The sequence below is a fragment of the Dromaius novaehollandiae genome, chromosome 3 (genome assembly GCF_036370855.1).
Source record: "Dromaius novaehollandiae isolate bDroNov1 chromosome 3, bDroNov1.hap1, whole genome shotgun sequence".
Lineage (NCBI taxonomy): Eukaryota > Metazoa > Chordata > Aves > Casuariiformes > Dromaiidae > Dromaius > Dromaius novaehollandiae.
Genome location: NC_088100.1, coordinates 52,014,426 through 52,038,277, shown reverse-complemented (window position 1 = coordinate 52,038,277; position 23,852 = coordinate 52,014,426). Strand labels below are relative to the sequence as shown.

General features: G+C 35.7%; 1 protein-coding gene and 1 long non-coding RNA gene across 2 annotated transcripts in view; both read right to left on the bottom strand.

Moving 5' to 3' along the window:
- The window catches only part of SLC16A10 (solute carrier family 16 member 10), an 82,914-nt gene that overhangs the window by 13,184 nt on the left and 45,878 nt on the right, over window positions 1-23,852 (bottom strand). The window contains exon 3 of the mRNA XM_026119941.2: window positions 19,481-19,919. Within this exon, the coding sequence (XP_025975726.2) occupies window positions 19,481-19,919 (439 nt within the window). The remainder of the gene's footprint in view (window positions 1-19,480; window positions 19,920-23,852) is intronic.
- LOC135327856 (uncharacterized) lies at window positions 745-16,939 on the bottom strand. The gene is made up of 3 exons (XR_010388328.1): window positions 16,891-16,939; window positions 8,711-8,742; window positions 745-769 (listed from the first exon to the last, which is right to left on the bottom strand). It is a non-coding gene; the product is annotated as an uncharacterized LOC135327856 (long non-coding RNA).

The window sequence follows — 23,852 nt, the reverse complement described above, 5'->3', positions numbered from 1 at the left end:
TTCAGACTTCCCTAGATTTTTACCTCTAATAGAACTGCTCAAAAATCCCATGATGGGTAATGACTTGTGAATTTCCTCAATGTCTCATAATCAACATTCTTTTTTCATTAGAGAACTATGCAGACTATAAATATACGACTCTCTATATATGACTAATTGGTCATCTTAGCCTGCAGTTTTGAATTCAGACACTCAAAACAATTCTAGACTCGTATTACGCATAAAATTTAGCCATCAAACTAGGTATGGCAATAATGATATAATCTATTGATTTACCTTTCTATTGCTACCACGACCTTCACAAAACCATTCAGTGTTATCACAATACGAAACCGTCTTGTAAGTCCATCACTCACAGATCAAAACACATGGTTTATTTTCAAGCTAAAGGTGCAGGAAAAGGCAAAGACAAACTAAGTGCATGTCCAAATGAGAGGACACAACTGGATGAGTACATGTAGAAAAATTATACTGGTGCTCATCTACAAGAAGACAATTAAATCTTCAAAATTTCAGAAAACTAAAAGCTTGAGTTTATTTCACACACATCTCCTGAGAAAAGAACAGCCTTCCTGATGCTGTACATGTCCTTCTACTCTGTTAGTGCCATGGTTTTATCAGACAGTAGCCTTGCTCCAACGAACATCTACATGCCTGAACAAACTGATTCCTTCAAGGCCTGGAGAAAAATCCTAACTCTTAACTTGATAAAGATATAGCAAGAACTTTGAAGAGGCCTGTCCTGAAAGGCTGAAAGTTTCAGAGTGTCCTGAAAAACAGAGCACAAAATAACCTTGGGTAAGTCACTATTTACTGTGTAACAAAAGGACTCAACAAGAAAAACAGGAAGAAAAAAAACAACAGAGGAAGAAACTTGGTTGCCAGAGAACCATATAGATATTTAACACAAGGGAGAGCATTTAATGTAAATTTAATGGAAAAACATTTCTGATCTAGACTCCACTGGAGAAACTTTTCCTGATGATCCCAAAACTAGCAATGAACTAGCAGCTCCTGAAATGATCCTGACTCCTGAACATCAGCTGCAATCTGATCTTCATGAGATCTTCATATGAAATTACACTACCTATAGCTAATGTAGATCCATTTAAAGGGGAATCGGCTATCATTTTGACATAAATAAAGTAGCATTTTTTAAAAATTAAGGTTCTCCACATGACAGTGAAAAATACCCATATATACATCTTCCAGATAATTCCTGTTTACCTACCTGCCACAAAATGACAGTGATGCTTCCTCTTTCTATCTCTGGTCAGTCTCAAACTATATAATAATTTTTCTTACAATCATCATAGTAAGATCTCTGCCTTGGTTGACATATTTTATTTAGAGTCCATAAGAATTAAATACAGGAAGATTTCTTGCCAGAGCCAATGGGGCAGTGAACAAGGACAGAATGAAAGAAACGACACGATTATTGTATGAGAATCAGGAAATTTTCTATTATTCCACCAACTAAAGCAGATAAAACAGAATAATTCCTACATCATTAAGATTCAGAACAAACATAATCTGAAATTCTTCAGTAAAACTGAACATAACAGTTACTAGGTTAACTGTTAAGCTCCTTTAACATAAATAAAAAAGGGATAAGAATTCAGGCTAAATTAGGGAAAACTGAGGTTAACGACTAGGTAGATTTCTCTCCCCCCACCCCCAAATAGGCAGTCCTGAACAAATTTACACACACACCCAGTCCCGCCCCCACAAAAATCTCAAAGCTATTACTATTATCTTTAAGAACTTGTGGAGAACAAGTATGATCGCAGAGATCAAAATAAGCAACATATAACACAAAACCTATAAAGGGGAGAAAACCAGACAAGGGCTGTTAACCAATAACAAGTTTTTCTATTTATTAGAGTCAGAAATTATAATCAGTTTTAAAAGAATTAAGCCAGTTCTCAGGTGTTAAGAGGACACCTGCCAACTGAGAGGCCTGAAAGATATTAAGGGAATGGTGCAAGAAACGATGCTGGAGATTGAAAGGAGCCAGCAACAGGCAGCACGGCCACACTGCAGCATAAGACAGTCCATGACTTCTGCTCCTTCCCTCCTCTACTCCTTTATCTCTCAGGATATTTTCAGGTCCTTCCTCCACTAATAGCTCCTGGAGATGCCAACAGAGACTGGATCGCATTGGAGCCAAACGAGACAGTGGAAAGAAACAGGCACATGGATACTGGTGGATTGACCTGGCTTGAGCAGAACCAAGACACACAGGAAAGGGCATGCATCGATCTGGGGAAGCTCATAATGACCATGAACAAGGTTGAGAACTAACACCAGGGATGCATAACAGCTGAAGTGTCATATACACACGAGGGAAGAGAGACTTACATCTTCAAATAACTTACCTTTTAACCATTTTTTCTATTTGATTATCATTTCTGATAAGTCCACATATTACAGTGTTAGTTCTATCAGTTCCTTGTGGCTCTAAAGTAGTGTTTCCTGAGCCTATTTTATTCTCAAAACTGAACTAGCCACCATGTCCAAAATTAACAACTATTGGTGAGTCCTAGAGAGTTACAGATATGTCATGTTAACTTGAATTTCCAGAATAACAACTGAATAGTAAACAAGCAAAACTATTCATAAACATCTAGCAAATAATAGGATCAACATAGATTTCTCAAAAACAAATCATGCAGAACAAACGTAACTTTTCTTTATTACGTGGTGGGTAGCAAACATTGGCCATAGAGAGGATAGATGTAACTTATCTTGACCTTAACTGGCCTTTTGAAATCTCTCAAACATAACAGTTCTCATGAGCTGGTTTAATACATGATCTAGATGAAACAACTGCAAAGATGGATTCTCAAGTTTTTGGAAAAGCTTTTTTTCCAAAGAGTAGCTATTAGTGATTTATTGTAAAAATTGAAGAATATGCCAAAGAGGGCTCTGTAAAAACATGCCCCCAATCTAGCACTATGTAACATTTTCATTAACGATATGGACAGTGAAGTAGAGAATACATTTACTAAATTTGCAAATGACATCAAACGATGGGTACTGCAAACCTTTTGAGGAAAAAGACTAGAATTCAACATGATCTTGGTATCTCAGTCAAGTAGTGCAACACAAATGAAATTCATTTCCATAAAAACATCATATGAGGTAAGTAATATTCCAAAAAACACTACAAGAGAAAAAAATCAGATGCATAAATAAAAGATGGGAGAATGACCAGACAACACTTCTTTACAAAGGGTTTAGCAAGTTTAGCACATCAAACTTCAACATGTTCCAACAATGCCACTATATTGGAAAACCAAAAAAACATAATGGAACACATCAATTCTTGAAACAGATGATGTGATATTCCCATCCCACTCAGTACCAGTAAGCCCTCAGCTGGATTATTAGGTCTAATTTTGGACATTAAGCATTACAATGTGGACTAGCTGGACAGAATCCAAAAGATAGACGTGGCAATAAGCAGAATTTTGATAAGCATAATTTATGAAAAAAAGGTTCAAAAAACCTGATGTCCTTCACCAAAGTAAGTCTGAAAGATACTGAGGTACTCAAAAAATGCGTAGCAAATTGTTCCTGCAAGGTCAGTGATAGCTAGAGCAACAAATAATCAGCTTAAACTGCAACAAAGGAAATTTTAAGTTGGACATTAGGAAGCACTTTCTAAATTGCAGGACAACTGCAGACTAGCAGTGACTATCTAAAGAGGCTGTGGAGATTTTAAATACTAGTTAAGCTACAGTTAAAATGAATGAGGTACTGGAATACCTACAGTCTGCTTTTCTCTCATTCTGTGAAGTGATTTGATTGATGTCTACAGTACAGTCACAAACTTAACTGACTGTTATAACTTGAGGGTGGGGGGTTTTGTTTTTGTTTTTTTAGCTCTAGCTTGGTAAAACTCCACTGTAATTTGATTAAAAATAAGCTTATGACTGAAGGAAGCAATTTCCTGACGTCACCTCTTACTTAGTTTAGAAGGAAAAAAAGAAGTGTAACATAAATGATTCTTTTCAACTCATTGTACCATTTACTAATGTGAAACATATTCTTTAATCAGGCTATACCATGTGTAATTAAAACAAATGTATTATATGTTATATTAGGATTAAGACACTATGAAGCATCAAAGCAACGGATCAAAATATCCTGTACAAATATGCAAAGTAACAAGAAAATACTCCAATAATCGCTAATGATTAACATTGTATGCACTGGACTTTAAAAAAAAAAAAAGAAAGAAAAAAAAGAAAGTGGTTGTTTTAAATACAATTTAACATGGATTCTCAAGCAGCTAATAGGAGCGCAGCTACTGAAAGACAACAGCAAATTCATCCTTTTTATAATGTTGAATTCAAAACTTATATGATGAATTATTTTTTTTTCAGCATACTTAATAAGTAAAGTTGTAACATAAGTCTGCATACTTAATAAGTAAAGTTGTAACATAAGTCTGCTGCTATATGTCCAGTTTAGTTTTTACCTGACTTAAAAAAAAAATCTCTATTGTACTATTCTGCATCCTGATGATAATGACTTGGCCTTGACTTCTAAACAAATATAAGGGCAAACTTTCCCATCTGGCTAAAATAATAATACAAAAAAAATACTGACGAAGAGGAATATAACAGCATATGATATTTGTCCAGAAATAAATATAAATATGTCTTAATAAGTGCTTTTTTAAACAAAGAACTGTTATTAATTGTAGTGCTGTAATTCTTCAGCTAAATACCTCATTTCCTTTATTATTTTTGCCTAAATTAGAACATTGCTGAAAGTATTACAGAAAGCATATATTTAGTTTCTGACAATGCAATACAAATGTCACAACCTATATAGTAACAGTCTAATTTATATGTCTGGCTGAGTAACATCATCTGTCTCTGGAAAGCAAAGTTTTCTGTGTATAGTAATTTCTTGTGACAAAACAAGAGGGAAGTCTCAACGACCTGAGGCAGCTCAGTCACCTAAGTAAACAGAAAGGTGTGAAGAAAATTTCATACAACTGTTGGATCAGTATGTGCAGAGGAACACTTCAGATACCGGTTCATTTGAATTTTAAGTTTACTCATAAAGATAAAAGTGATGTTTTAAGACACAATAATTTATTTTCTCTTTTGTTGTGTTTTTTTCTAAATGAAAATAAAAATGCATCATGAGTGTATTACACATGAACTTTACTGGGAGCTAAGTTATTCTTCTGGCCTTTGGTTCCATTGCTAGCACAGAGGCAGCTTGTTGGGAGAATGTACTTTTCTCAGTTCGCGTAAAATAAAGTCACTTATCTAGCAGAACTGTGACAACACCAAGACATCTGCTGGCACAGATATGCTGCAGAATTATATACTCCAGCAGATACGACTGCTAACAAGCTTTTCAGTGCTGATTTTTATCTAATTACTCAATATTGAATAAATCAATTAGAATGAACTAATGCTGACTTCCTTCATGTCTTCAAAAACATTTTGTCCTCTTTCTCCTTATGCTTTAAAAGATTTTTTTTTCAGTTCAGTAGTCATCACACTTACAAAAAAACCTGATTGCTAATATTTCCATGCTTGAAGTATACTTCTTTCTACAAAGCAAAACTTTATTGTATAGACTATATAGCCATAAAGCAGCAATTAGTATTCATTTTAAACAGGTTGTACTGTAAAAGGGATATAAAATTTCTGTATTTTTACATCACACATCTTTTGTAGTCATCTGTACATAATAGATACACTAAATAAAACTTTGTCTGAACTCTTAAACTGAAATTTTACTGCTATACATTTTAAAAACAAGCTAAATTAGGCCTTTGAGTTCAAAATTCTGCTCCTCAAGTGAAAAAGGAAACTGACTGACTGGAAAGATAACTTCTCCTGCCAAAACATACGGCAACCTGGGAGAATCTATTTTACATTAAATGCATTGTCATTTTTGCTTACTTCTATTAAATCAACATGAATCTACCAGTTTTGTTTACATAGCATCACATATCACCTTCTTCTTGGAGTGCCATCTTATCACTCATCAGTGTGTCTACAAGGACTGGAGATAAAGGCATTTGCCTTGCATATTTCTGTAAGCTTCAAAGCTCAGTTTAATTTCACAGGCTTCTCACAGATCAACTTAACGCAAATTTAATCTTCGTTAATTACAAATGAGAATGAAGAACAATCTACGAAGCATCATCACAGGCGACCATTTTTATCAAAACCAAACATCTATGCAATAATCAAAAACTTCACAATACAGAGCATATAGAAAAATACTTTTGGCACAATATTATGCAGTATTTTTGTCAATGACCTTGAAAAAAGCAAAAGCAAAATTAAAATCTGAAAAGATCACAAATTTGAATTTTGGCAATATCAAGGTCAGTTCTAGAGCAATCTTGATCATATGATAAGATAAACTTACCCAACCATGTGTTTTGACATGAGTAAACACAAAGCCATATTGTCTAGGCACAAGAATACATGTCACATTTACAGGAGTGTGCATTGTATTTTTAAAAACAAATCATAAAAGCATGTTTTGGGGCACAGTAGATAGCAAGCTGAATGTAAACTTTCAGTTCACTTTGTGAGAGAACAAATAGGACTTTTTGTGTATTGACCAAGTAAGTGGAGTGGCAGATGGAAAAAAAGCAAGTGTTAATACCGCTATAAATACAACACTAGCAAGACCTTTACTAGATCTTTATAGTGTGCTAGTTGTGGTATTCACACTTCACAGAAGAATGTATTCTCTTAAGGTGCCTACATTAGCCAGCTAGAAAAGGCTGGAAAAATAGATGTTCTTTGAGGTGTGATTCAGAAGCCTGACCCAGATACTCCAAAGTGCTCTCTGGAGGAGCTTCTCATTCTTCAGACCATACAAGCTAGTCAGTCAGAAAGGAAGCTGCTTTAAGTCAAGTAATGCAAGTATCCCTCAAATTGAAAAACGTTCTGAAAGACAGCTAAAAGAGACTTCAAGGTCCCTGGAATACGCCCTATTGAAAAACTAAACATGTTCATTATCTTTATTTCATGAGAGAGCTCCTGTTCTGCAACTACTCAGATAGCAAGATGACAAAGACAAACACATTTGTGTCAGAAAAGAAAGCAGGTATAGTAGTAGTCCCTTTTAACCTAAAATCTATGATTATACTTAAGATTTTACTTTTTATATATCTTGAGGAATAATACAATATGCAACTAACTTGATGGAGGAAGCTGAGTGGTGAATAAAATAGAGATTTATTCATTTACTTATGTAACTTTTCAGTCAGAAAATGTTGCAATACTACTGTCAGATCTTCTGAGACAGGTTGACTTCCTTACTCCACAACAGAACTTGTTCTACCTTTATGAAGTCTTAGGACTATAAACCACAGGGTTTAGGTGGATAAATTCAAAGTACAGATTTCTCAAGCCTTTATTCAGCTGCCAACTAATTCTGAGGGCATCATGCTCATAATCACCTCAGCTTTGACAGGACTGAGTGAAGCATCTTTCTCATTCCACTGGGGATACATAGAAAAACCTTCTCTCAAGAGTCTTAATCCTAGAAGGCATTCCCAAATACACTGCCATATGTCTACCAGACCAGGGTCCAGATAAAATGAAGCAGTAGTTGTATTTTCCTTTAAAACACAACAAAAAGATGATAACAATAGTGCCCCCTCCTCCTCTTTTACAGAGACCTAGCCCTTACTCAGGAATTTTTATTCAATTCCCTTTTCTGCCTGGAGGGATCCCAAACCACATCTCCCTTTTCCTAGGAAATACTACACTCAGTAGTAATGACTTAAGTATTAACTCAATCAGCAGAAAGGAATCTGAGTAATAAACCATGGCTTGATGATTGAAGGCAACCAAGTGGAAAGGGAAGAGCTAGATTCCAGGATTTCCTCAAAGAAAAATGCTCGTGGAGCAGAAATTGAACACACAAAAACTGATCTGAATTTGAGTGAAGGAAAGTTCTTCACTTAATTCTATATGAGGGTAGTAGGAAAAAGTCAATTGTGATCCCAGGTTTCTGAAGACTCGTGAAGCTTGAAGATTTTAGTTCAGTTCAAGCATCCAAAGATATAAGGCTGAATTCCACCATTAAAAATGTAAGCCTGAATTCTACCATTAAAATAGCATTTTCTAAAGAAACAGGAGAACTCACTTCACAATTTTATTCTCTGACTTTGAACTGTATACTCTGTTTCCTATTAGAATGGTTTTTTTACTACCCAAAAGTATATTAACAAGTGTGCTGTTAAGAGACAGATACAAAGGAAATCATAATATAACTCACATCCTTTTCAGTCTGCTAATATTGCAGAGACCTGAGGAAGACTACTATGCTCTTATCCTTCAACAGATGCTTATTGCATATACCTGGGTACACCTACCACCTAAAATAATATTTTTTCCAGTAAACTTTTATTTACTTTTACCTCTGTAAAATAATTTGATTTCTTCTTTTCAGTTTCTAGTCTTTCTGTGCATTATTTTTATTCTTCTCCAGTACTTATTTGGAAAATATAGCTTAAATATACTTTCATAACAATTACAAATATAAAGTAGGAAAATAATTTTCTCCCTTTTTTTGCCCCGCCCCATATCCAAAAATGGACAATCTAGTCAAGAATAAATACTGCCAGATCAACATTGAGGAATACTGGGGAAGAAATGGGTGCACAGGATAATTACAGAAGTGGATAAAGGGGGAAAATTTCACTAACCTGGGCAGTCAAACTGCAGCAGATGTTGAGATCTGAAGGGAGATAAATGCAAAGATTAGAAAAGCGAGTAAAGCATGGGGAGCCACTGAAGATCTGGGGTCTAAGAAATACCTGCTTAATAATTACATCAGACCTTTATAAAACCAGTGCCTTGTTAGTTTTTTGTGTTGGGGACAGAAATATGGTAGATAAAGTGGATGAGAAAGACAACAGTGCTAATATTGACAGCCATGCCTGTAGTTTTAACTTTTTCAGATTATCTACCATATGGAGAAATATCTGTCTGCCACAATCATCTGCTGTTACTGAACATCATTTAAACGATCTATCCTATCTTTACAAAATAGACTAACAGCAACTTCTGGGAAATAAAAGATGTAGTAGACTTCAGGAAAATGAATGATAGAAGAAAACTGAAGAAATGAACAGCTTTCTTGAACAGGAGCCAAACAAAGCAAGTAAACATGGTGATGGAGGTGGGGGCTTTTTGAGTTTTAGAGTAAAAAAAAAAATCTAGACATACCAATTAACTAGACATTAAACATTATTTTACACCATATTTTTAAAGTAGCAAATTTATGAAATAATAGAAGTGGTTCACAAAAGACAGACAGTACTTACCTTACAAAAAACGAATTTCTTCAATATGTGCTATTTGTATGTACTTCCCACTGTGGATATGCATGTGCTTTATATGTTTAGGTTTAGAGATTTTTGGTTCCTAGAGTCCATACAGTACACATCAAACTTTTCATCATGCTTTGCACTCAGGCATAAAGGACAGCCTTTATATATGTTTCTACTTGTCTCCACTATGGAATCTGGGGGTATAGGGTTTAAAGGAAAGAAGTGCAGGATTAGGCATGTGCATGCCAAATGCACAGGCTGAAGAGCTGCAGTTACTGCAGGGTACCTAACTTCTTTCTACTTTTGATTCCTTGAGCATATGCACATTGCATTGCAGAGAACACAAAGGAACTGCCACCAACTATGCAGAGATGAGCACTCTTCCGAGAACAACAACTGAAACACTGTTTTCTCAAATGAAGAGTCTCATTAGAGATTTCAAACCTGCAAATAGTTAGGGAACATAGCATTTGCAGGTTGGCCTCGAGGAATTACAAAAATATCTGTGAGCAGTGTTATGGATGATGCCTCAGGTCTAGTGAGCAGAACATTAACTACTGCAGTGGGATTCATCCTGACTGTCCTACAGCTTGTCCAGTTACCTACATCAGATCAGATCTATTTGGAGAACCTCAGGTGGATCACTATTCCCTTCATTTTCCAGTATGGCTATAATTTTTTTTAATGATCCAAAACCTTTTGATCGGAAGGTGGGGGGACGGAGCAGGAAGCTTACAAGTGGAAAGTGGCCATTTTTCTGAGTGAGCAGAATGAAGAGACCATTTAGTCCTGAATAAATAAAGCCTTTCAGAAACTGAATACACTGCAGTGAATATAGTCTTCAAAGTACATAGCAAGAGCTTTGAAAACATTCCTAGGGAAACTGCAGGCACAGAGAATCTCTTATAAGAGTTTGGTTTCTTGTTCCTCTCCAACTGAGTTGATGGCACAGGAAGACATTTTTCATTGACAAGCTTTCTAGGGGACACAGGCTCAAACAAGTATGAGGACTAGATTGATGCTGCACAGCAGAATCAGATCTCTCATTAGCAAAAACATGGCACATCAGTGCTCCATAGTGAGAAAGAGGTGGCTAAGAAGTCAAAGTGGTTGATAAAGAACAGAGCTTAAGGACAAAATCATGCTGGTTCAGTTTAAGACAGCCCAACATGGTAAAACAATTGTTTCGCAGGAAGACAAGGACCTTACACTACAGAGGCACAAAAATCAAATCTCCTTGACAACAGAAACCTGCATCATCTATTATCCACATGAGCAAGCCCTCCTGTTCACTATGGTGTCTCTAAAATGAAAAAGATGACAACTTTCCTTTGCTAAAGCACAGGAAGAAAATGGATGTTCCAACTGAAGATAGGAAATTTAGAGCAGTAGACAGTGCTATCTTTTTGTCTGAGGACAAACTGACTGGGCATACCAGCTAGACCTTGCAACTTCAAGGTAAAAAAACACAGAAGATCTGGAAACAGACTAAGCCACACAGAGGAGATAAAAATAAGTCTGTCTGAATTGTCCGATATTGTGACGCATTCTGAAAAATGAGAACATTCATTTATATGGATAAAAAAGTTCTTGTGACTAACCAAGTATTTAACAGAGCTTCCCACTATCTCCATGCCTCTCTCGGGAATAAAAGACCTGGTCCTCATCAGAATGGTAAAGAGTTAAAACTCCACTTAGGCAATCTTCTCAGATTGAGCCTAGTCATCTTTACTTATGTATTTTAGACTCTGCCTATGACAACAAAAAACATTTATATATAGTAAGTGCCTGTCATCTATTTTGATGAGGTATATATGAAATAAATGATCCAGTTCCATATCTTTAAAGCCTTTAAAGTCCTGATCTTCTCTTCCTAATAATAGAAAACATAATTTCAGCATTGCCCGTAATTATCTTTAAGCCCAGAGACAGGCTAGAGAAAGAATTCATGAGTTCTCAGGACAGTCCTGAGTTCCAGGATGCTGTATCTGTCACCAAAACTCACAGTTACCTTTGAGCTTCCCCCAGTAAGCTAATCACCAGCAGCATTGTCCTGGATGTCAAGAGAGTCTTCCTCACAGATACTTACTAAACTCTTTCAGAATTTCAAGGAAGGCAGAGGCACATACGTTATAATACCTGCTTATGGACAAGGCCAATTTTCAACAGATACAGCCTGGCACAATGTGTATTTTTATTGTAGTATTGGTGTATGTCAATTAGTTTTCACCCGTGAGCTTGAACAGGCTCTGAGTCTGAAACTTACTGGAAGAGAAGTATGCCCTGGTAAATGTGGAGACCAAAGAGATCACAATAAAGTTCATTACACCAAGGAAAAAGGCTTGACTTCTGAGGTTTAAAATCCTACTCAGCCTTGATGATCTTGATCAGGTCTCTAAATGTTTCACCACCGAATATTTTCTGTAGACCTGGGTTATAATCCTCAAACTTCTCAATAATTCAAATGACCAGCACCCTATGTTGCTAATGGCTTTGACCTACTACAATCTAAGAAAATTCACACCTGACAGTAGGATGGAAATGTGACATCTTGAAAGTTAAGAAATAAGAACTACTCTCTCAATTACACAGAACAGATTATAGTAACTTCAGTTTGGAGATGAACAGTTTCCCCAAATCCCCCAAACCTATTCTTTTTCAGAGTGGAAAGCGAATAATTTCCTATTTCCAATGAAACTTCCAGTTGTAAGAAGATATCATTAGTAGGACAGCTGAAAGACCACAGAAGGGAGAATCAAAAATAGGCAATGAACTGAACCAAAAGAAGTATCCTGATGAAAGAGAGCCCCAGATAAATAGGCATGTTGGGTAATGGAGACCCAAATGCCCACAGAGGACCAAGCAGTCTCCAGAGGGTAACGTAGCAAGGCACTCCAAATCTCTGTCACAACTGTTTGAGAAGTGAGTGGAAGGCAGGATGACCGGCCTGGTAAGAATGCCTGTCATCACCAGCACTTCTTCCCAGCCATTCCTAAAATCTATAAAAAGGGAAGGAGGCTGAACTGATTACTTCAGTGAGCAAGGAGTCTCCTTTGAATTTTTTCCAAATGTAGTATCTTCCTGTTTTTTACACAAAAAAGCTCTGCACCACAAAGGCCAAAAATACTATTTTTATTTAATAGTGAAAACCAAGGTTTGTCCTTCTACAGTGATCACAAGTGCACAGAATAGAGTCCACTGCTGGCAGCCAGGCCTATTTGCCAGCTAATGTTTGCAATTTCAGATCCTTCACTCTACTATTGCAAAGTTTCCCCAAGAATCTGAAAGGCAGTTTACCAATGAAGGTAGTGAAGCTCCTACATTTTCAAATGATGTAAGCTGCCAACAGAGCCTGAGAGTCTGTATTTAAGAACTGTCATGGAGCTGAGATATCACTTTGAAACATTTTTTAGCTGGCCAGCTGCTCTGCGAACTCCACTTACTTTTCATCCTGTGAAAACCTTAACAGCAGGGTGCAAGCTGATGCTTTTGTATCTCAGTGGCAACCTCTAGAAGGTGAGGCAGTATCTACATATTTATTCCAGGAGGTAAGCCTGTAATCCCACTTCTCTGTTCCTTGAAGGTCCAACTGAACCTATTCCTGGTATGCAAGGATTCACTGAAGCAATACATTGAATCTTAGTATCCAGCATGGAGGGGAATAAACCCAGTAGTTAAATCTGACTACTCCCGAGGAAGTTGTTTCAGTAGTAAGGGCTTATTCTTGGTACTTTTTTCTTTTTTTAAGAAGAAAAAAATGCAGGCTCCCAAACATGAAGCACATGGAGGCACAGAACACACTCACTCCATACTGCTAACCAAAAATCTCTATATATGCAAACATGCACCCATCATGGACTATGAATCCAGATAACCATCAAAAGGAGAAGTCAGATTCACATTTTTAAGTGAATTAAGAAATAGGCAGCAAAGCAGGGTGAAAAATATTGAAAGCTATCATTTCCTGAGCTATTTAGATTTGTTTGTTTGTTTGTTTGTTTTATTTTAGGAAGACTACTGTCAGTGGTATGGCAACTTTCAGATTGCATATCAATTGTATTCTGCAGAAGCTAGGGTTAGTAGCTTTGTGTACAACTCCATAAACATATTTAAACAATAAGCCTATTTTTTCAAATACAATTCAGGCCATACTTTACAAGTACCTATTTTCTTTATTAAAATATACTTAGACTTTGTATAGGACAAAATTAAGATAGAAAGTAAACCATATCAATATGCATTTTTCATGCACTGCCTACCATCCAGTTTAAAAAGTAAAACATGTAATAAATATTTGCACTAAGTATCTTGTTTAATAGTCTATCAATGGGATTTGCCTAATGCCAACTAGAGATTGGAATACTTGAACAAGACAAAACTCCTTTGTAAAACAGACAAAATATTTGCCTGTAGTATACTGAAAATAGTAGTAGAAATACTAAAATTTTAAGTACGCAACATTGGGAATTCAAGCTCTGATTATTCAGCACAACTTTTCATCCTACATTTAAAACACGGGATTAAAAAAAAGTTAAGGGCTCCAAATAAAAAGACCCACCATTAGCAACAAAATGTATTTAATAATAGTAACTGCTAAACTGAACTGCACATCTTTGCTTGAAACAATGCATCTCCACTGAATTTATGCAGATACTGTATAAATTCCAGGGCAAATTACTAAGGAATTAAAATATTCTACAGAAAATGTTAAAATGGCATTGTCAGTCCTATCAATATTCCTAATATTGGCTGACTATTGTTATCAAAAGATAATGAGACAGTACTAGTCCACGTTTTGTGTGAACATGTCATAACTGATATTGTCCTAAAATCCCATTGAACCTACCTTAGAAAAGACTGCAATGGCAGCACCCATTTTAAGCAATATTTCTTTTCATTAAGATAAATAAAGCACAAAAAGCAGGAGCATCACTTTTAAACTGCCTAGCATGCCTTGTGTCTTAAATCACATTTTAACAAGATGGCCTAACAAGCTCACATGAATTAAGGATGTATGATCCTGAAAAAGGGGGTACTCTTAGCTTTCTTAAAGGGTAACGAAGAACAGCACTGAAATGCTCAACAGAAAAGACTGGCATCCCTGGAGAACGGAAGTCCTCTGTTTATTAACAGAACGAGCATGGCACGAGAAATTGCACAAAGACTTGGTACTTTCAAATCCTTTCAGATATACTTAATATTCAAATACACTTAAATCATTTCCTTTAGTGAAATGGTCTGCATTAAGAACTGCTTGGAAAGACGTGTGTCAATCAGACAGATTTCTGTTGTGGACACACAATTTAAAACTGAATGGACTAAACTAGTTTTTATTTGGCTCTATACAGACATCAAAAGAAAAACTTTCTCAATTACTGGATTTAAAATTGAGAGGATTAACAACTATTTGATTTAATAATCCCATGAATTAGCTCCTTGATATGAATGCTAGCTAGCACACCATATAATTAATTCATTTAATTTTAGCTAGGGCTTAATTCACAGACAAGTTCTTTTCTACCAGCTTTTACTCTATCTAGCAAATATAGTAAGGCTGGTACATTTTTGAAGATCTGACTAATCCTATTATTCCAAAGCCTGAAATAAACTTTTATTTGTTTCTTATTACAAGTTTCACAACATGCATCTTCCTTTCCAACACGCTTCAGAAAATACAGAAGAGACAAAGAGAAATCAGGGCTGGCATCCGAAGCACTCAGAGGCCTTTGCCAGGACCTCACAGGCTCTTCTGCTGTGCCAGGTCGCCAGAGAGCAGCAGGCATGCAGTGACTGTAGCATGCAAAGCCTACACCCTTCCGTTACCATGGCCCTGGTGACACACAACAACCTGCCACTGATACAGGCTGCAGCACCTGTGCCCGTTTCACCACATGTTCAAGAGCATCCAACACCTGGGAAGGACTGCCCTTCTAGGTACAAAAAATCAGACTTGTGAGGAATACGTGGGCACGAGGCAGTTGAGGTAGGAGAGAGGAAGAACCAGGCCAGGCGTCCCGGCCTGGCCATTTTAATGGAACTCTGGGAGAACTAATGGGCAGTGGTTTGTTGTTTGGTGATTCATGGGAACACAGAGTTGAAGTCCTGATTTAAAGTGGGGTGTGGGTAGAGAAGATGGCTAGGCATAATTTGCCATTTGGATAGGCCCAAGGCAGCCATTCTCAGCAGCAGTGGAGACCCATATTTTTACTTTCAGAAGAATAATTTAAGAATCCATCTCTAAATCTTTCCTGGAGTGCCACATTTGTTTTCTTAGGACATTTGCAACTAACAGTCTAGCAGCTACTTCAGGACTATTGTAGGTCATACCTAATGATGGAAAAATTTCAGGAGTTTTAGCATAATGAAAGCTGGCACTCACTCATTTACCAAATCCCTTTTCCAGTATCACATAGAATTTTCAAAACACAGTACACAGCAGAATAATAGTAACTTTCATTTTCAATAAAACAGAAGAAATTAAGCTCTAGTTCAGATGTACCAGCAAAAAGTTATTTTTCTCTTATAGTCTTCCATTTATCCAGAGCTTTTGGAAGTACATAAAACGTGTTTTTAATCAAAAGCAGATAAAACTAGGTTAAAACAGAAAACACACCCCCCCCCCAAAAAAAACCCAGATCTTGAGCTTCCCGCCTGATAAGGATCTGCTAAAGTTTAAGCATCTGTGTTGAAGGGCAGAATCCATGCTCTTCCTATACTTTTATAAAGGTATTTTCCAACATTGATTTATTCATGCTTTCTCAAATATAGTTCCATAGAGATTATCTAAGGCTTTAAGCAGTCCTCCTAGCATATATCATTATCTACCAACTATTAATATTATTCTGAGTGAAGACTCATCTATGTTTTCATAAAAATAAATTCTTCTTTCAAGTGGTCAACTAACAACTTTTTCCTCTAGAACAATTAAATTTAAGTTAGAGGTAAGTGTGTATGCTTGGTTCCAAAAGCAAAGTTTTAGTAGAGCTAAACCCATGAAGGAGTTTAGGTTAGCGTAGAAATAATTACAGAAATGGTGTTTTTAGCTGTGACAACACCTCATTATTTAATCCCAGCAGCAATCAGTAGGCTTACTACCAATGATACTGCCTCATTCTCGAACCCAGTGATTCCAACTCTTGCACTGTGTCACAAAGATTCCTGCTACTGGGGATAGAGCACTCCTTGATACATACAAAATAATTATCGCGTAATTTTTTTTAACAAAGATACGACTTTTGGGTATTAAACTCTTTTCTTTCTGATCACTGATCCAAGACTGAGGATTAGAAAATCTTAGCTATTTACTATCTGGCAGTTGAAATAATACTGCTGTTTATGAAATACAGAACTTAATTTTTCATTTTTTACTGGTGATTTTCTTGTACAAAGTACACATGCGCTTTCTTTGATTTCAAGATCAGTAAAGCTAGAGATTATTTTGTTAAATTATCTGTATATCAGGCTTTCTGAAAGATTAGCATACACTTATCTACTGGGCCACATACATAAGCAAACAGAAATCTGGACATTGAAGCATCTATATAGGTACTTACCCATTCTAAATATACACATGAATTTTAATTTGAATCCATCCTTTTTCTTACCATCTCTATCATATTCAGTGATCAAAGTTTGGTTCAGACTTCAAATATTTCATAGTATGGTCAAGAGTCCTGGGTGGAGAACACCTAGTAAAATGGTACCTCAGTCCTCAGTGGATTCTTTGTGTATATCATAAGTTACCTAAATTGAATCAAATTTTGTATAGAAATCTGAATCTTAAATCATCAAATATTTAAAAGATTAAGTGAAAAAAAATCAGGCTATTTTACATTTATTTTAATAATATCTGTAAAGCCAAGAATGAAGGTTAAGCTTCCTCATGTTTTGAGGGATTTTATTTCAAAGTAGTGGGAGCTTACTATACATTATTTAGGAAGATTTTCCTCTCTGGTTTACAGGAGGGCAGAGAATTAAACAGTAAATTGAGAATTTAGCAACAAGTCAGTTAAAACAAAACTTGGGGGGGGGGGGGGGGGAGGGGGGAATTCCCTCTAACAAAACTTACCAATCAAAAGTTTCTAAGAGTTGGTGAAGCCTGCTCTCTCACAGGGTATATACAAAGTAAACTGACTGCTGTTGAAGATTTTATGTTATAAGATATTAAGCTTCATTGTTCCTCTCTATTGATGAGCAAAAAAATGCTCAATTTTATATCGCTTGATATAATTTTGAGACAATCTTTAAAATACTGATTCTAGTCCTACTTTTGAATAGTCTTATTGTGTTATTCAAACATTATACGCCATTAGAAATGGCCTAGATCAAGTTTTTTCATATATTGGAGCTATATTTTGCAATCGAAATTTGCACCTATCTGATACGGGAAAAGCAGAACACTGCAGGAAAAGAATCAACATATGTGAAAGCAACTGTAAACAGAAAAGTGATATAATGTCAAAGGTTTTTTTTGCCCTCTGTAACTATACTAGTAGCTCTAGTCCAATCTAGAAACAAGAAACAAACCTCTTGGTAAAAGATACATGCTTTTAATATATATATGTATTTTAAAGGTTCTGTGTGACTGCTTGTATGGCCTGTTCTTCCGTTTCTAGAATTGCTAAGATTAGTTTATGATGCATCTGTATAGCTTTCTCTATAGCTTTTCCCTTCTACTCCTTTGCACAGAGCATCTCTACAGAACTTGTGAGAAATAATACAACATGTTAGAATAGTCTATTTATCTGATAGTCTATTCAATCTGAACTATTTCAAGAGACTATTCACCATTTTAAGGAATAAAGTCTACATATGATTAAATACTATAAGTAACAATAATAACCCATAAATAAAAGTCACAATTTATGGCTTGTCAAAAACAAACCATTCCCCCGCTTTAGGGATTTTTTTTGAATAGTGACATGTGTTATGTAATCAGTAATTTAACTAACATATTACCAGAAAATAATACCACCACCTGCTATATTGAAAGCACACTCATGGCATTTTTTAGGAGTTGAAGATTTTTAACAGAATTCAAGGCATTTATTATCATAAATCTTACTGTACTGTCATGGATGAATTAATAATTCATCCACAATTAATTCACTGTTTTCATAGTGGGGAGCGATTCTACCAGTTCATGGTCTTTATAAAATACCCTTGACTATGAGGATGTGTAATGGTCTGCGTAGTGCATCTCCTTGCAGGTTTTTGGGGGAGGGGGATTCCCCTTTTAAGCTTTTGGGTTTCAATTGCACCATTTCAGTTAAGACAGCCCACCAGAATGCTGTTCAGAAATAATTCACCATTCAGATAAGCACCAACTAAATGTACTTCATGTAATGCATCCCCCAGTTACATCAAAATTTCTTAGATTAAAAGTGTACACAGGGAGGAAAAAAATTCTGCTAGGGAAACAAGTTAACTTCAGAACATGCACAAGAAATGCTTGATTGACAGCCTCCCTAGTATCAGAAGCTAAAGCTGTATCAGTCACTGTAGATAGTGATAAAAAGTAGCCAGAACAGCAGCCAGAAGCTCTGGATAACACGATCTATTACTACTATAGTGGTAATCTAAAAGCTAAAGTTTGAAAGGCAGAGATAAATCCTAGTATTTTGCTTTTAATAATCCTAAAAAATGCTCAATAGAATATACCCTAAAAACAATGTACATTTCAACAAAATGATCTTCATTTAAAGGAACAAAAATTAGAAGTTTTACCCCTTTTCATTATTTACTCCTTCCCTCAATTGTTCCTCTGAAATGCACAAGTATCATTGGTGACATTTGCAGTTGAGGGTCAAATAAACTATTCTCTTCAGCCTCTTCAGAATAGTACAGAATACTTCTCAAATGTCTCTTTTCACAGTTTAAGTATTTTAAATGTTTCTTTCTAGACAACCTTCGGTTGGGATTAAGAAACTAGTATTTTAGCTGGCTCTGACTAACAGCCCTGGTTAGAGCCCTGAAATCTCTTTTAATCACAGACAACATCAGAATTACAGGTTCATGCTCCTCCCAACACAACTTTCACTTTAAATATTTCTTCCTATCATTAGTTGTTTTCTTAGCCTAGGACACAAAGGGAAATAGCTGTGTTTTTAAATACATCAAATGTACGAAAGGATATGTACTTACCAAGTGAACATAAGGCACAAAGTATCCAAAAAGTGCAGCTGGGATCCCAAATGCCCAGATTCGGTAACTTTTAACTTTGAAAACGGAGAAATTGAAAATCTTTTTTTCAGGAGCAGATCTGAACTTGCCCTTCTTCCCTTCTTCTTTGTCGTTGGCATTGGAAACGAGGGGTTTGTATGTAAAGCCAGCCAGGAACAGAATGAACATAAGGATGCACAGGACCCTTAAGGTGTTGTATAGGCCAACTGAATCGATCAAAACTCTCAAGAGGAAAGGCAGTGACACTGTGAACAAGCTGCTGCCTGCAGTGACGATGCCGTTCACCAGTCCAAGGCGTTTCTTGAAATAGTACCCGAGAACAACCAAGGATGGCTGGTATGCAAATGAGCAACCACAGGCAAATAAGATTCCATAGGTGAAATACAGAGGTTCAATGGTGCTATATCAAAAGAAAAAAGTCCAAAAAATTCATTAACGTTTTGTGCAGCACTGTATGTTCACATTCAACTATTATATGAAAAATAATCTTTCAAAGCATTGAACTTTTTACAAAAATTAACTGACAGTTTATATGTACTTGTGGTTGAAATATACTGCATCAGTTTAATTCAGCAGTTGTTCAGTAAACTGGACAAAAAAACCTGGAATATTTCATAAAACTTCATTCAACAGATGAAAAGCAAAACTGTATTTAAGCAGAACAACACTGAATAGTCAAATACATTTTAAAAACCATAGTCAGAGTGAACTAGCCAAACACAAGTTCAACCATTCTTGTTTTTTTCTTTGTTTTTTTCCCCCCCTCTCCAACAAAAATGGTATTTTAATTTTGATTTACAGATTGCTCTGCTCTGCTGGCAATTTAAACATAGTATTGCAGCACTCTTCATGAGTCCAAGAAGAACAAATGTATTTATATTGTCTATTAGGAAAATACAATAGCAAAAATAGCAAACATTATTAGTAGTGGAAAAACTTATCATCAAAATACTTTGGAGTTTGGTAATACGATGCATGATTAGCATAAGATAGAACTTTCAGTTTTGGGGTTTTTTTAGACAAATAAACTCCTTTTTATTTAATATTCTAAGTTCAGTTTTGATCCAGCTATTAGATAGGCCAAAAAAGTAACAGAGAAAAAAAATCCATTAACAAAAATTGAAACAGGTCATATAAAGGAGGATCCTAATCACAAGGTTCTCCACCATTATCATCCACTATCCAACACAACCAAAATGAAGCAAGGTCATTGCATGAGAATAGAGGTTGTTGTGACGTGAAAAGGTATTTGTTCAATAAATCTTAATAGTATGAAATATCAGTATTAGTATAATTAATTACATTAGTAATGTAATGTTAATAATTCAAAGGAAGCATTTTTTCCATTTCGATGAAGAAAGAACCAACATGTGAGAAATGTTATTATACAAAATTTTTGAGGTGGCACTTGATGTTTTACTTAAATTTTTTTAAATGCTGTGTTAGAAAAGAAGCCATGGTTCATTATAATCAGCTACACCTGCTTTCAAAGTAGCTGTTGAAAGCCTTTTAAACTGTGTTAATAAATACATTAAGCTCTTTTTCATTTTGGTGTTTTGTGAGTTGTGCTTTTTTTAAAAAAAGAAAAAAAAGTTGAGGAAATATTTGAACAGTTAAATAAACTGTGTCTCCACCAATTCTACATGTTCAATAATTTTAAAATGTATTATGACAGTGACCTCAGGCTTTCTATAGGGCTTTTAAGCAGCTGTTTAGACAGGCAAGCAAAACCAGAAAGGACTGAAGCAATTTCTTGCAAGAGAACAGAGAAAGACAGCTGCAATTAATCAATGCAATGCTCCACAGAAGCAAACTTTTAATACACTGACATTAGAAGTTCAAGTTCTACTGGAGGAATTTAAAATTTTGCTACACTTCACCATCCTTGAGCTTCAGCGTTTCAGCTCCCTCCCTCATTAAAATGTCACAAGAAACTTTCAGCAATCTTGCAAAGACTATGAGAATACCCAAAGTAACACAAATTATTTTAAACAGTAGTTTAACCTCTTTTACTTTGGATTGAGTTATACCGATTATGTATCAGCTAACAGTGTTTGAAAGGATGGTTATGTGAAAGAATCAACAGATCAATCAATAAAACTATTTTCGCTATGTTGTGAGGCCTCCAGTGGCAACATCTACGCAGAACGTCGTATGCCTTTATGCAAGAGAGCAGACCCCCAGCAAGGTGATTTTCATCCTCACTCTTGAGTATTTTGAATCACAGAGCATCTCCCCTCATTCCTCCCACTAAAGGCAGCAGCGCAGGAACAGTGGCAAATTCACAGAATCCAAAACGGAACAGAAAATTTCATCTTCTGGTCTGGATTAAAACATATCTTTCAGAAAAATATCTAAAATATTTTAAGTATTTCAGGCAGTGGTGAATCTATAACTCTTACATTCACCACAGGGTGTAATTACCTTCCTTGTTAGTAAACTTTGTTTTAATTTAAGGAAATTATCCCTGAAAACTTTACCCATTTGGGCTTGGATTTTCAAGGGTGGTGCTTTGTTTTGTTTTTCAATGCAAAAAATGGGTGCAAAAGCTTTTTTTCTAGTCACTCGCTACTGATGCATGATGATCTGGTTACCTCTCAGCCTTTCTTCAATAACCTAGATAAACTCCTTAAGAGAGCCTGTTTTCCAATTCCTAAATCTTTTTTGTGATTCCTATTTTTAATCATCATCTTAGCTGATTCTCACACGTTATTCCATGCAGCTGTTTTACTGAGTAGTTACTATGAGTCTGATATTTCCAACTGACAAATATCTTTCAAGTTCTACTTCTGATAGTGAAAAATCTTTTTGTTACCCTGTCTCTTTCTTGTTACTTCATTCTTATGTCTTTTCTGGAGAATCTACTAATTACTGCCTGAGCATCTAGGAATTCTTTTGTACACCTATGGTACACTATTCTTAAAGAGTATGAATGAGTGTTTTATTTAAAGGGTTTTTCATCTTAGGATGTTAGCTGCCAGCACTCTGCTCTCTATACCATAATTCGCTTTGCAAACTTCAAAGGTGACTGCAGAAATTCTTAGAAAATAATATTTGGATAACACATGTGTGACACCAGGACATGTATGTGTTTGGCTAACACGTCTGACACCTCTCATTCTGTGTGTTATCATGAGAAAGAATATTTCTGTAACATATGACAGTTAATAGTGCTGATTTCTGCACTACAGTATCAATGTATAATATTGATCATATAAAGGGCAGCCAACAGAACCAACATAAGGGGAAAGACTGATTACCTTTACCAATGGAAAATGTCCAAGAAAAATAAACACAAATGCTACAAAATGAGAGGAGGAACATAATATAGTAAGGACAAAGACCACCTGTAGGTTCATTCAAATAGTTTGCACCATGCAATACATAGTAAAATATTTTTCCTGCATTATACATACTCTTACATCTCAGCTTCCTATGAGATAAAAATCATATTAAGATATCAGTATGTAACAAAAGTAGCAAGTCATATCTACTTTTATCTGCTGTATGAGATTTTACTCTTAGAATATTGACCTTTTCTACATCTCACCTCTATTCACTTAAGTGATAACATCATAGACATAAATCATTTTATAGTCTAAGTAACAGAACAGAACACCAAGAATACACATTAACATGGGATGTACTCTAACAAGAATTCAGTTCTCCAAAGCACACAAGTGCTCCTCAAATTCTAAAACAAAGTTCAAATAAGCTAAAATGTTTTTAAATTCTTTACAAAATAACTTCCCTTTACACGCCCTCTTCTATCTTGTTGTTCCAGTGGATATCAAGAAAACACACAAGGATAACAGTATTAGGTTCAAAGGAAGGAAGCAGCTTTCCTTTATCAAGAGGTTTTATCTATGATAATGAGGCTATTTTAATATGTATCAATTAACACAATATTGGGAAGTGGGGAGGAGGAAAGATTTTTCAAAGACATTCTTTAGTCTTCACCTCACGTGAATTAGATATCTCAAGCATCTGAAAACATATATCAGGAAGTTTTTTTTTAATAAAATGAATTAAGCTAATTATTTGCACTCATTAACTGAAGTTAAAAAAAATCAGTAACTTGTTCAGCGAACAAGAAAACAAAGCTTTCTTTTTCCCATAAGTATGACCTATTCTCAGAATACACACAAACACTAATCTCAGTACCAGAACTACCTGAATTTGTCTTCTCTTCCTGTAAATTTGTGAATATGTTTTCATACAATGGCAGATATGCCCAAACCAGATGTATTAGCTTAGGCATGGTGCCACACAGCGTGGATAGGCATCTTCCAGATCACAGCCAGCTCACATCCATCTAGTTCAGAGCACAGAT